Raw genomic sequence first — 14,682 nt, 5'->3', positions numbered from 1 at the left:
AAGCCAGTTTTCCAATTCAGTGTTTGTGTGATGATCTCTCCAATGAGCTGTTATCAGGAAAATGACCTCTAAACAACAGCAAAGATGTTAAATATCTTTGCATAGATGTTATCTTTATAGTTATTCGTGCACAATATGCTGCACACTGAATATCATCATTTGTCTGTTTTTTGGTTTGTTTGTTTTTAAATAGTAGGTAGTGTAGTGGTATAAGAATCTAATTTATCCAGAATCCAGTTTTTGAGCAAGATGTTCATGTGTTTTGTAGGACAATCTGTTCTCTAACATTTGTACATATATTTTTTTTTTTTTTCATTTTGGAGTTTAGTACAAACTTCAAATTAAAGACTGATATTCTGAAGTGACTGAAAGCAGTCCCCTGGAGAAGGTTTTAGGGGGATCAGTAGCATCCAAGATGGTATTATTAGTGTAAAAGCATCACAGCCCAGTTTCATTTAGATAAGGAGCAAAAAGTAGTGGACCTTAAATAAAACCCTGAGGATAGGTCTTTATTTTTAACTCCTGGGAACCACATTTTCTATAAAAACAGGTTTTTGAGCTTGTAACCAGCAGTGTACCTTAAAACCCTCGCTTTTAAATCATGTGAGTAAACAATTTTTAAGGCAGATTTATTTTTTTCAGGTTTTCTTTGTTTGTTTGTTTCATTTCTGTGACTTTCTTGTTTTCACTATAAACTGAAGCTTGATTCTGTTATATCTGGCAAAGCAATCTGAGTTTGAATTCCCAAAAAATGAGTTTCTGAATTGGAAAAAAATAGTGCATGAATAAAAAAGAACACAGATACATCACGGCTGCGTTCTTCATACTGAAAAATATTGCAAAAACAAACAGAAATAAAAATAAATGCTGTGCGGTTAGAAATAACTTATTCACATGCACTGCTGTTTGTTCTGGTGTTTGTGTGCACATGTATCACTGCTATACCTCTAATATCTGATCTCCAGCCTGCAGTCTACCATCTCTCTGTGCTGCTCCTCCATCGTTCACTTCATGGATTATTACTGCCCCCTGGTGTAAAAACCAGAAACCACTTCCATCATTACACAACTCCACAACTGAATATTGAAACAACAGACAAACAAACAAATGCACAACTTTTTGGCCTAATTCGAGTACAAACTTTGCTTCCATCTGTGGATTTTTTATTTGCAAACATAAACAAAAATTATATAAAGTCACCTTCATGTCACAAGGACAAATAATAAATAACGAAATCTTTATGTTAAAAATCATTTAGCTGTTCTCACCAGCAGAGTGTCACATCCACCTACAATGCTGAGACCCAGGCCTAGGTTTCCTTTATAAATCTCTATGGTAGTTTCCTTTCCTGAAACAATTGGACAGCTGACAGGGTCGGAAGTTGTGGGAGCTGATCCTGGCCAATCAGACCGTTCCACTGGAGAGGTCTGCATGGGTTTTAGAGACGAAGAGGAGGAGGAGGCGACAGGAAGGCTTAGAGAGGACACTGGAGTGAGTGAGCGGGGACTGGAGAGTGATGTAGGGAGAGGGAGAGAAGAAGAGGAGGAGGAGGAGGAGAGACTCTTGGAACGGTTGATGGAGAGCCTGACAGTGACCCGGTGTTTGAGCATCAAACTGGACACCTGAATACGAAAAAGACAGCTGAGTCATAAATCATTAAATCAACTTGACCTTGAGCATATATTTCACAGCCCGCATGTGTGCTTGCACCTTTTTTACTGACAGTCCAGCCACGGGTTCATCACCCACTGCTACGATTCTGTCTCCAACCTTTATCCTGCCATCCTGCATAAAGAGACATGAATAAAATATGTAAGATAAGCAAAATGTATGAAAGTGAGTGTGTAGAAGAAAGATGGTGGGCGAGTGTGATTAAAAATCAAGTACACCCTCTGGACAAATATATGAATAACTGTTCCCTTAGGCCGGACATGAAAACGTATTAGTACATGATGACATCACTTGAAAAAATGGCAACCATCATCTGTTTCACATAATATTCATAATGCCAAGATGGCAGAACCATCACATCAGACTTGTACAAACCCTTTATAATTCAAATATGTTATGAGACGAGTTCTGCCCTGGTGAAGGCCAAAATTGCAATTGATTCTACTTTTGTGGGTAAAAAAGGAATAATACATATTTATTAATAACAGCATTTTTATTCATTTAAAAATTACAGAGTAAATTTGCTCAGAGAGAACCAAAAAGAAAACTGAAAATGATTAAATTACTTAAAAGGCTTACATAGTATAGATACTTATAAATAGTATAGATGATATACGGGCATATGATCCTGTTGACGATGTCATACCTTGCTGGCAGTGCCGTGCTGGATCAGGGACGTGACCACCAGTCCTCCCTTAGAATTATCCTCTTCCAAGCAAAGGCCAAGACCTGCATAATCCTGGAATGAGAAGCAACTATGTAAGAAAACAAACTTAAACACAATAATACTCATATGTAAAAAATGACTGTGCCAGTTTTAAGAGGTGTGCTTTAAGATGGGATTTTTTGGCTTTATTAGACAGACAGTGAAGAGTGACAGGAAACCAGAGGAAAGGGGTCGGACAGGTCTGACTAGAACCCGGGCCAGCCGCTCTCAGCCATACAGCCTGCTCATCCAAATTTGCTAAACCGGCACACTTAAGATGGGATTTGAAAGTGTTAAGAGAGTCAGTGTTACAGATGTCTGGTGGGACGGGATTCCAGAGGCGAGGAGCAAAGAAACTGAAGGTTGTAGATCCCAGTGTAGTCAAAAGGGCAGAAGGGACAGTGAGGAGTTCAGAGAGGTACTGTGGAGGGAGGTTATGGATTGCCTTAAAGGTGAGGAGCGGAATCTTGAAATCAATACGACATTTAACCGGGAGCCGGTGAAGCTGCTGAAGGACAGGCGTGACATGACTAATGCAGGGAGGTCTGGTGATGCTCCAAGCGGCAGAATTCTGAACCAGTTGAAGTTTATGAATGAACTTGAGAAGGGAGTTAGAGGATGGCAGTACTATTGGGTATGAGAGATGGATGGAGGCGAATATTGGTACGGAGATGGAAATATGAGACTAGTGAAACCAATAACAGCACGTCTGCAAAATGTGTTTTTGTGATTAAAGTTACATGTTGTTCATTTTGTACAATTACACAGACACTCGTCTATCTATCAAGATTTTGATACAAAAGTACCTGCTATCAGGCTGCCTTTGACACACAAAAATGTGCAACTGCAGTACAGACAACTGACAGTGGTTAGCCAGAGACCTACTGGATGTATTGTACCTGAGGTAGAATAATGTGTTCAATGTCACTGGAGATTTGTCCACAGCCTCCAGTGTCAGTCTGGGAGTCGATCGTGTCCTCACAGTCTTTCCTGAGTCCCTGGACCGTTTCACCTAGAGCTGCTTTATTTCTGGTAAAACAACACCAATGATTCCAGAAGCAGGTTACAAAAACCTTTAGTGTGTAAAACCAAAAAGCAATCATGTTACCTGATGAGAATGATCTTGACTTTACATGGAGCATTACTGATGATGGCGGAGGCATTCTGGTGACTCCGGCCGTACAAAATCTGACCGTTAATCTAGAAGAAACACAGCGTCATGTAGTTCCTATCCAACAACGCCTTTCCCCCTCTATTCACCTCTACATTAATCTTCCTTTCTGTCATCTCCTTCTAACCTCTCCTCCCCCGCCGACTCATCAGCTGCTCCTCTCCCACTACTCTCCTCCTCATCTCTATTACACGGTTGTTCATTACAAAAATCCGGCCCAGCACCAACTATCATTCAAATGGTAATTTGCATGATAAATCTACTGTGCAGGTACTCAACGCTCTCATCCATGTCTCCAACTCCCTTCTATTCTTCTCCTGCTTTAATTTTTGACTTCACTATTTTGTCTCTCTCCAATGGCTCAACCCATTCTTGGAGTCTTCAATCTCACACCATTAATCTGTTAATCCCTACTCACTCATTCTTCCATATTGTTCCCATAGCCTGTCTTCCTTACCTCTAGAAGCTCATCCCCGATCTGTATCCTCCCATCTAAACCAGCGGGGCCTAGAGGGTCTATAGCTGCCACATAGACACCCATACGGGCCCTAGAGTCATCCTTGTTGCCCGTGAGGCTGATTCCCAGGCCGTGAGCTGCAGGGTCCTTCTCTAGCTCAATCATTTGGAGCTTTCCAGACAGACTGCCATAACGCTGAAGCATCTTTTCTAGGACACAGTTAGCAGACAGAAAATTGTTAGGAGAATGATATGATTGTTAAGCCAAAAAAAGTGTGGCAAACTACATGTAATGAGTGACACATGGAGACATGGGGAAAAGCATTACACCCTGGAGGGGAATGTGTGTGGGCTGCTGCATTATGCCTGGAAGGGACTTATTGAGGGTGTTTCTGACTATATACAGCATGATAGTATGCACCTTGCATGCACAACTGTGCAAGGAAAAATGAATATAGAGCCACGACTGTGATTTATATATGCATACAAAGTGTTTCAAACCACTTGTAGCATCATGGGGCAACGCTTTAATGAATGGATTCATATTTTCTTTGCTTGTGTGCATGTGCAAGACACACACAGTTTCCTTCTAATAGTTTTACACTATTTTACTAATCAACAGTATAAAGCACCCTGAAGCTCAAACACACTAGAGCCAGCTCCAGAGTGGGATCCTGATAACCCTAATCCAGGCGAGGTAACATGTCTCATAGTTACGCTCGTAAGAAATAAAACAGTAGATGCCATTTGAATACAGTTTTTTTTCCTGCCAAAAAAGAGACAGAAAAAAAAATTACTTAGAAACTAAAATGTATTCATACTGAGGAATGTTACTCTTTCAAATGATGCTATACTTGAATAATATTTCTAAAACGTTTTTTTTAGGCTTTAATTTGTTCTTGGTACATTATTTATGCAAACTGGCTTGAAATGCAGGTGGTTTAAGTGTCATATGGCCTAAAGTATGTCCCAGAATTTGACAATTCAACTGTGAGTGTCAGAAAATGTTTATCAGTATTAAAATCTATAATGGATGGGGATGGCACATAGGCTTTTGAGGAGTCTTACTTCTGCCAGAGTCGTCAGTATCTTCAGCTGCTCCTGTGACTGCTGTTGTGAAATTCGTAGGGCTTCTCTGATCCATTCTATCGGATGCTGGTGAAGGTACCTTGGGACAAATTTTGCATTATTGAACAAGGAGAGTTTGAGATGCCTCAGGGGTCCTTCAGGCATAAGTTGGACTACCCCTGAGGCTTGTTCAGTGCGCTTGATAAAGCACTGGGAAATAACTGATGAAGAGGATGAATTAATGAACGCTGTTTTAATGTCAGCTAAAAATAACATGAAAGATGACCAGAATCATGCATTATTTTGCAACTAACTTACAAGTGGATGGAAAAATAACTTCAAAAGAATGCGCTGACTCTATTTAGAGGCATGCATCTCCATCAAAGGCAAAAAACAAAGGGTTTAAACAAACAAGGTAGCTGCGAGGGACTACAAGGGTTCTATGTACAAAAATGCATGTTAATTAAGTTTCTGGAAGTTGGTTTGATGTAAATGCAAGAGTGCTTTTACAGTGTGGCTGTCATGGTCGGCTGTGTGGCAGGCAGGATGAGGACCCAATCGCAAAACTCACGGACTCAAGGGATGAACTCAAAAGGCAGCTTTATTGCTGACAAGATGACAGGAAAATACAAAACTTAAACTGGGCACAAGAAACTAATACTTGGAGAGAGCCACAGGGCAGCATGAGGGAGACTACGACACAGAACTGAGGGAGACGCAGACATAAATACACAGAGGGTTAACGAGGGAAGTGGGAGCACACGGGGAACACAGCTGACACAGATAATCATAACGAGACAGGGCAGGAGTGAACACAACATGACGCATACTGACGAGAGACTGTCAAAGTAAAACAGGAAGTACAGAGGTTCAGACAGGAGGAGAGAGCACGGGGAGAACACAGACATAACAGGCTGGGGAAAACATGGAATAAAACACGAAAGGGGACAAGGGCTCATGAATACATAGAGGGGCACACAGGGGGTGAGAGTCACAAAGGGAAAGCACACAGGGAACCACATAACAGGGCAACTCAGGAAACAGAACCTAAACAGGGAACTGAATACAAAAATACAAGAGAACTAAGAATACTGGGCCAACACGGCCCAGGACCATGACAGTGGCACACTTGTGGTAACACACACACACACACACACTCACAGTGCACCAACCTTAAACGGGGTGGGAATGAAGGGGTTTGCAGGGGAAGGAGTAAGGAACAGACCACCAAGGTTCTCTGCTTCCTAGTATCATGTGGGGAAACACAGACATAGCTCTATATCTATGAAAAAAGAAATCCCTGTCTCAAAAAAAACCTCTTTGAAGCTTCCCCATTCCTTTTTGGATTGCTGTGTAGGTGTTAATGACTCATCTATCTATATATAATATAGTGTGCATGAAACATTTTCTATACACTACAGCAATACACAGCCAAATATCAGTAACTGTGTAGGAACACAAAGTGAGAACTTCACAGCTTGTGTTCTCTCCCAGTGAAAACTAAAGATGTGGTCGCAACCTTTAAAAAACATGAAAAGTAGCTACTGCTCTTTAGCTCCAACGAGCAGTACTTCATATTCTAATGGACACGATTGTCTATACTAGAAAAGTAGTGGAAAGCACTATTATATCAAGGCTGGTGTAAATTTGAAATAAGATTTACGTATGCCATTGAAACAGGAAAAACCTTAATGCGAAGCTTAAAATAGGAAGTAGAGCGGTGTTACCCTGCTGCTGTGTGAGTTGGGCAGCAGTGTTGGAGTTAGTCTTTCATGGTTGATGAGAGCAGGAGACTGTGGGCGAAACACAAGACGCAGAGTAGGCGTATTATTTTCTATAAAACTGTACACGTAATGCTGAATAATTACTTATTCTGTCAGTCAAATGCATTTTTACCTAATATGCATTGTGTCCACAAGACATAATAATGCAACGCCCATGCACAACGCTGCTGCAACTTCTGGTGGGGCTTTCCAATAGAATATGCATTGCACCTTCGCTTTACTGAGTGTTGAGATTCAATGTGAAAGAATCTGAAGCCTCAGGAGACTCAAATTCATGCATGCATGCCAGAATATACAGAGTCTGCAAGATGCATAAAGCTACCAAAAATCTGCTATTTTTGGTGCTGTACCTGAGATCCGTCTTGTCCAGACTGCACTAGAAAGGTCACAGTGTCTCCAGCTCTGCGGATGGCCTCCACTGCTTGCTCATGGCTAGCACTTCTCAGGTCCACACCACATACCTTAGCAACATCAACAAAATTGCACGTGAATACAATTTCAGATCAGATCAGTGTAGATCTGTTTTTAAAGAACACATTGATCATCTAAAATCCAAGTTGCCTTAAAATAGCCATGCCCATTTATTTGCAATGCTGTCGGCTGTCTTTTTCAAAGAGACAGCTAGTGAAAAATTATATATCAAAATTTCTGACAGTTGACAATTTCTTTTATCTTGCAGTGTTGTACACACAGCTCAAACCTAATACAGCAGAATGGCATGTTTTCCCAGTCTTCACTTCACTTTGGTGAGTGTGTGCCCGCCGCTGCAGCTTCAGATTTCTGTTCTTGGCTGACAGGAGTGGAACCTGACATTAGTCTTCTGCTGCTGCAGCCCATCTGCCTCAACATGACATGTTGTGAATTCTGATGCTATTGTGCTTACAATGTGTGTTTCTCTTTAAGGACAGAGAATTTTTATTTAAGCTACTTTTTTTCTGTCTTTCTGTTTCCTGCAATCAGTCTGACTGCTCTTTTCTGACCTCTCACATCAACAAAGCCTTTCAGTCCACAGAAGTGCTCACTGAATGCTTTTTCAGAAAAAAAATTTCACACCATTCGCGATGAACTCTAGAGACTGTCATCCACAGAAATCCCAGGAGATCAGCAGTTTCAGAAATATTCAAACCAGCCCATCTGGCACCATCAATCAAGCCACAGTCAAAGTCAATTTGACTGTGTTTCCCCATCTGATGTGCGACGTGAACATTAACTGAAGCTCCTGACCTCCATTTGCATGATTTTATGCATTGTACTGCTGCTACATGATTACCTGATTGGATAAATGCATGAATAACCAAGTATGTTATGGCGGAGGGGGGTATAACTGCATTTTATTGTGCAGTCCTGTATTATATAATGACAGTGGAGCTGAACCTTCAATCTTTGACCAATAACAAATAACGGGCTGCTGCGAATAACATTTTATGGGCATTTAAACAACAAATTGGCCATTAGTGTGTCATATTACAATCAAATTGGCACCTTTTAATACAGCAGAGACCACAAACAATATTGAATTCCAGTACCGCATACACAGTGTGTATTATATAAATGCATGCTCATGAAGTATGCACAATACATTCTCTCTCTACCACACACAAGCACCACTGGGTACCCAAACACACACACACACACACACACACACACACACACACACACACACACACACACACACACACACACACACACACACACACGCACCTCTTTCCTGCAATTTCTGATAACTGCGCCTCCTTCTCTGCTACACACCAACACACATGTCAGTTCCAGGCATTCGCATACCTCCAGTATCCTGTCTCCAGCCCGTAGGGTCCCATTACTTGCTGCCGGGCTGTCTGCGCTGATGTTCTTGATGAAGACTCCCCTCATCATCTCACCGCTGCTCAGTCTTCGGCCCATGCCTCTACCTCCCATTATGCTGATACCTAGGGACTGACCTGGTGCTCGCGTTAGTCGCACACTGAAACACAGAGTGTAACGCAAGAAACATTACCAAACACTGCAGAGAACACTGTTCTAACATTACTTTACGTATCTTAAAAACAGCGATGCATAATTTATCCAATGTGTATTTTTGCTTTTTTCAGTCTCTGCTGCTTAGTGTTGCAGATGGAGATTCAATGATTTAGTTAAATAAAACTTATAGGGAGACACAGAATAGTTGTTTTTTTTAAATGAATTTCTTTCTTCTTCTTTTTTATGCAGTGCAATTTTTGTATCAACGCGGGACGCATTCTTTAATGCAATAAATGCAAGCTGAAAATGAAATTCTGTACTGTAGTCGCTTTCTCTAAACCCAAGAAATATGAGCATGTAGACTCTGTTGTGCACCATTAGCACTGCTGTTATCATGACCTGAAGTTGCCTGAATAATCTGAATAATATCTCATGATAATTATTAGATGACAAATTCACTAACCTTTTAGGCTGGTCCCAAGACACTGTAGAAAGAAGCTCCTCCTCCTTTCCTTCTTCTGCACCATCCACCTTTATCTCCACGTCTGGCTTTGATGCCATTCCACCTGTATTAACATTGTCCCTTTTCTCTGCTGTAATGTCTCCATCTTTGCTCTTCAGAGGTAGAGATTTTGCTATCTGCCCGCTGGGGATGAACAAAAAGATTACTTTATATAACAGGTTTTAATGTATGTTTTTGAATGATTATTTTTGTGCTACAATGACTTAAAGTATCTAAATTTACAGGCACCTTTCTGAATATAAAATACAATAGGAGAAGAACAAAATGCCCAACAAAGAAAGAATCCAAATCTGTGGTATAATTGACACGTTTGGGACTATTACCCATGCAGATTTAGACCTCTTAAACTACACACTGTGAATATTTATACACTCCATAATTCTTTTTTTCACATCCATGTGCCCAGTGTATAGCTCCATACCTTTTAAAAAGAGACATATTTTATTTACATACATTATACAACATTTTCTAATTGCAAATGTTTCTATTACATGTTGTTGTTATGTTTACTGTGACTGTATGCACACAAACACAGGCAACCAAATTATGTGACTTTTTGATAAGTGATCTATTGATATAACATGGATTTACAGAAAATGAATGAATTATTCAGTTTATTTATTCATAAAAAATGCCAACTGTTAAGTTGTTATAACTTTCAGAAGTGAGAATCAACATTTTTGTGTTGTGTTATATAAATTTAAATGTTATTTGCTTTTAGTCTGCTGGGAGAAAAACAAACTTTAAGCTTATGATAATTCCCAATCTAACAATCACAAATTAATAATCTAATAACATCACACAAGCAGAACTGGGGCGCACACTGGTGAGCTTTTTTTAATTAATGACACACTGAGGCATCTGGCCAATTGTCACTTGTGTTTGATGGCCTTGAGAAAATAAACTGATTTAGATGAGATCATGAGGTAGTGCCTCTATGTTTGCCATATGTGTGTGTGTATGTGTATGTGTATATATATATATGCACACACACATATACTGCAAAAGTGGAAGAAAAAGGTACAAAAGCAGAGAATTTTTCATGAATATGTTTAACGGTGGAGGGCTGTAATAAGCACATGGATGTGAGTGATAGTGGTGCTATCTGCACAGCAGGAGCCTATAGCCAGTTAAGTTACAGAAGAGGGCAGAACAAATGGTTCGACCAGGGTTGAAAGAGGAGCGAGGAGAAGGGGGATAGATGCCAGGCAGGGAGGAGAGGGAAAATGAGGTGAAGAGAAAAACACCAGTGCAAGATGACTGAGAGTGCGAAAGAAATGAAAGACAGATGTAAGCACACACAGAGAAAGAAACAAAGACAACACATTGAAAGATAAGAGCGAAGAAAAGGCTGCAGAGAAAAATGGGAGTGAGGGAGGGAGGAGAAAGGCAGAGGTACGAAGACAGAGTGAAAGCAGGGACAGACAGAAGCGAAACAATTCATTTTCGCTGACAGTCAGCACTGAGATCCATAAGCGAACAGCTAAATATAACTCAGAGATTCAACAGTGAGAGAAGCTTTTGCCTTTACAACACAGAAGAATGGAGAAGAGAAAATACGTGCTGGAGGAGACTCACACTGAGCTGGCTGCATTCTGAAAACAATTGTTTCCTCATGGATACGGTTAATTAAAGTGTCAGATCATAATTCAGATCATTAGCATGACTTAAGCAGCTGGGTAACTGAATGATGTGTTACAGTAATAAAACCATAGCTGCTACAGCAATCAAAAGCCTATGGTTAAAGTGTTAAAGAATGTATAGCTATTTCTTAGTCTGAATTCCCTGCAGCAAATGTATCAACTTGTAATAAAACTGGAGCCTTGAAGTCTAATAAACCTTTAGACAGGTTTATCTTGCACTCTGGGAACTGGGAAGGGATTAGGTGACCGTAAATAATAGGCTAAGACCTCTGGCTCTTATATTACCTCGTGTCTGAGGCTGGGCTGATGGTTGGAACTGTGACCGGGTCTTTATGAGGAGTTCTGAAGGATGCAGAAGATCTGATTGAAGTTGGATCGGGAGTTGTGGCTTTAAACTTGAGTGAGGAAGAAAGCTTGAGCATAGACAAAGCCGGGTGACTCGAGGATCCAGCTGGGTCCGCTGCTGGCTCCGGAGAAGCAGTCGCTAGAGTGGGTGAGGAAGAGGGGCTTTCTGTTGCAACTGATGCCAGAGGGGGCAAACACAGTCGAGTACGGTGTTCATCCACCTGGTGGGCTGGGACGTAGGTTATACTGGGGGTAGGGGAATGTGGGAAAAGAAGTGTGGGAACGGGGTGAAAGCATTATAAACATTATTTACTTAAGTTTTATCAACACTGTTTTCTCAGCAGCACATTTGCTTTACTTCTTCACCAAAGAATGAGCAATGGGTTCTTAAGGAATGAAAAAACAGTCCCAGTAGTGAGAAATTTCTATAAATCATAAATTAAATATCAGTTGAATAAGACAATAATTGCATTTTATCCACTGAAGTAATGGCAAGTTTTTAAAATGACTCTTATTCACTGCCTTATCAAGATAAGATGAGTTTAGTAACATTTTCATTTCTATAAAGAGGATTTTTAAGCAACCTCCAGCTTAGCTAAGCATAAAGCTCATGCAGGGGGAAACAGTGTGTCCAAAATCCACACAAAAGATAACAGATAAAACAAAATGTGTCAATTAGTTAATTTATTAAAAGAGATTAAGTTATAGATTTTTTGTTTTAAGTTTATAAAGAAGCTAGATGTGGTGACTTCCAGAAGTCTTTAGTTTATTTTCCAGCGTTAATTCTTATGTGATTGCTCAGTGGTATCAAAGCAGGACACGCAAACCAGAGCCAATAAAACTGCAAAGAAATGTGTTACTCGCTGTTTCGTTTTGCCAAACAGAAACTGACAAATCATGGCAGTCTTCATGAAATCACTCACTTCTCTCAGGATGCAAATTAACCGCTTCTGCTGTCAAGTAGCTTGGACTATTAGCCAGCTAGCTTGCCTACAAGCATGGAGACATGTCTGAGTCAATTTAGGCTAAAGAATATAGGGGAGAGAGGCTGTTCTCAGAAATTTTGCTTCCTTGTAAGGTGTCCATTTTGTCAAAAAACACTGTACATCCATCATTTTGCCTGGAGACTATCCTGGCTGTCATAGGGAAAAAGTGGGGTACCTCCTGGACAGGTCACCAGTTTATCATAGATAGAGGCTAACGTGGAAAGACGGACAAGCATTCACACTTGCAATCACCTGCAGAAGAATTGCCAATTAACCTAAACCCATGCATGGCTTTGGACTGTGGGAGGCAACTGGAGACAAGAAAACGCCCCACAAACAGGTCCTAGCTAGCCAGTGAATTCAAACCCCAGACCTGCTTTCTGTGAGGCAACAGCACTAACAACAAAAACCCCCACTATTATTCAGACAGTTTTACTTGTTGACAATTTAACATTGAACTGAAGACAAATTAAGCCATATTGATGGACAAATACCACATAATAGCTAAGCAACTAAAAACATACCCTTTTTGTATGTCATACATGAATTTTTTTTCTTTTACAAACTACCTCTAATCCACAACAAAAACTGAAGTTGTCGGTCAAACGATCTTTAGAGCTCTGAAAATACAGACGTGTCCCGTTCCATCTGAAAAATGGAAAAATCTTCTCAGCGTTTTTGTTTTTACATAATCCCAGATCTGCCTAAGCCATGCTGTAAAAGATGTCAAGGACATCATTCAGCCCCCTCCTCCCACTTTTATTTTTCTTCTTTTTACACGGTGTGATGCTACTAGCAGACATGCTTTTTGAATCTGCTGAAAAAGCCAATTTCTATGTTTCATTCAGGGTGGTAGATTGAACACGGTAGTCTACACTAAGCTGTTGTGACTGAGCCATGTGGACAGCCTGTCTTGTCTGAAAGGAGGCAGTTTGATGGTGACAAGCCCTCACCCGTCTATGTGTCTTATTCTGAGGCTGCCAAAGCAACTCATCTGCCTCCACTCGCTCTTAGTTTATCTGAAGTGCTGTTTAGGAGTAGGCAGTGTGAGCACACGGTATGTGTATACTGATGAGTGTTTTTGTGTGTATATGATAGAGAAAGCCAAAACGCGTGTGGGTATTCGTCCGCGTGTGTATTGTGTGCGCATCTATGAGAGGCTCTTTAAAACGTTCTTTTATTCAGAAGCACACTGTTCAAGGTGAGATGAGTGATGAATTATTCAGAGATATTTCCCATAGCAGGAAAAGGTGTTTTTGGAGGTTAGATCATTGAAAGGCTGGTATGTGTGTTAATGTTTGTATGTGTGTGCCCATAAATGCAACACAGAGCGGAAGAGAGAGAGGGAGGGAGAGAGAGAAAGAGAGACTGGGAGAAAGTGAGTGGGTGTTCTGCAGGGCAGTGGGGTGGTGGGGGTGGAGCACATCTCCAATCAGCCAAACAAGCATTGCCAATGTGGAGCCATAACTGCTGATGTTAGAACAAGTAATAATTTATCCAATTTCCCCTTAGGCAATCTTTAAAATTTCATCACCTAATCTAATCTAACATGACTGCACTGCCTCAGTCAGCTATGACTGCAGTGTCAAAAAAAAACAAGGTGGTAATGGAGATCCAAAGTGAGACGAGATCATTTATAGGTGATGATGCGGTCAAAGTCATGTGACTGCAGAGATGATGATATTGATGACATGCTTGTACACATTGCAGATGCAGGCTGTTACATTTTGCATGGGTAGATCTAACATATATGCATGGTAGTCAATTACTTTTTCAGCAGTTGTTCTCAACATTCCCAAAAGACCGTTCCACATTCTCTCCAAACTAATACCTTTGGTTTTCTTGTTTCTCAAAGAAAACTGTCTTTAAACTATGACAGCACGGAAAGTGCACATAAATGCAACGCAAATAATTGCATTAAGTAACTACTGTAACCCACTGGGGTCTCTTCAGTTGGGAAAAACACTCACTTTATAGTTTTGGTAATTGCCTGAGGCCTTGAACCACAAGTTTTAAGTAAACAAACAGTTTTCTTTTTTTAGTGGTGCCTGAAAAACTTTTGAAAATCCGAAAACCTAAATTGTGCATCTGCCTTGTTTAACGAATGTATTAAACCACCTATCACAAAACAAGAAAACACAAATAATTCAGAAAGTGCTTAAAACTAATAATTATATTGTTAGTTATTTGGCAAATAACCAGCTGAACGCACATTTTTATACCGAAATCTGAGAACACTGGACTTCAGTCAGAAACGTATCAATTCAAGCGTCACATGTTTTCTCTTTAGAAATGCAAGTAAATAAATGTAATGTGGCATCTTAATCAAAAATAATATTGAATGGTGGATTAAGCTTTACAGAAACATTATGG

The 14,682-nt window shown here is 40.4% G+C and overlaps 1 protein-coding gene across 1 annotated transcript in view; it reads right to left on the bottom strand.

The window, feature by feature from the left end:
* The window catches only part of LOC146707888 (multiple PDZ domain protein), a 49,201-nt gene that overhangs the window by 13,062 nt on the left and 21,457 nt on the right, over positions 1–14,682 (bottom strand). The window contains exons 21-34 of the mRNA XM_085459464.1: positions 11,264–11,569; positions 9,276–9,458; positions 8,639–8,816; positions 7,207–7,317; positions 6,800–6,865; positions 6,245–6,316; positions 5,073–5,172; positions 4,006–4,214; positions 3,486–3,577; positions 3,277–3,406; positions 2,318–2,410; positions 1,711–1,785; positions 1,269–1,622; positions 946–1,029 (exon numbers count right to left, since the gene is read on the bottom strand). Coding sequence (XP_085315590.1) covers positions 946–1,029; positions 1,269–1,622; positions 1,711–1,785; positions 2,318–2,410; positions 3,277–3,406; positions 3,486–3,577; positions 4,006–4,214; positions 5,073–5,172; positions 6,245–6,316; positions 6,800–6,865; positions 7,207–7,317; positions 8,639–8,816; positions 9,276–9,458; positions 11,264–11,569 — 2,053 coding nt within the window. The remainder of the gene's footprint in view (positions 1–945; positions 1,030–1,268; positions 1,623–1,710; positions 1,786–2,317; positions 2,411–3,276; positions 3,407–3,485; positions 3,578–4,005; positions 4,215–5,072; positions 5,173–6,244; positions 6,317–6,799; positions 6,866–7,206; positions 7,318–8,638; positions 8,817–9,275; positions 9,459–11,263; positions 11,570–14,682) is intronic.

The sequence above is a fragment of the Copadichromis virginalis genome, linkage group LG6 (genome assembly GCF_057382275.1).
Source record: "Copadichromis virginalis isolate Kocher_CV1m ecotype Utaka linkage group LG6, C_Virginalis_male_GT1.1, whole genome shotgun sequence".
Lineage (NCBI taxonomy): Eukaryota > Metazoa > Chordata > Actinopteri > Cichliformes > Cichlidae > Copadichromis > Copadichromis virginalis.
Note: the sequence above shows the minus strand (reverse complement) of the source record. Positions and strands in the feature narration are given on the sequence as shown.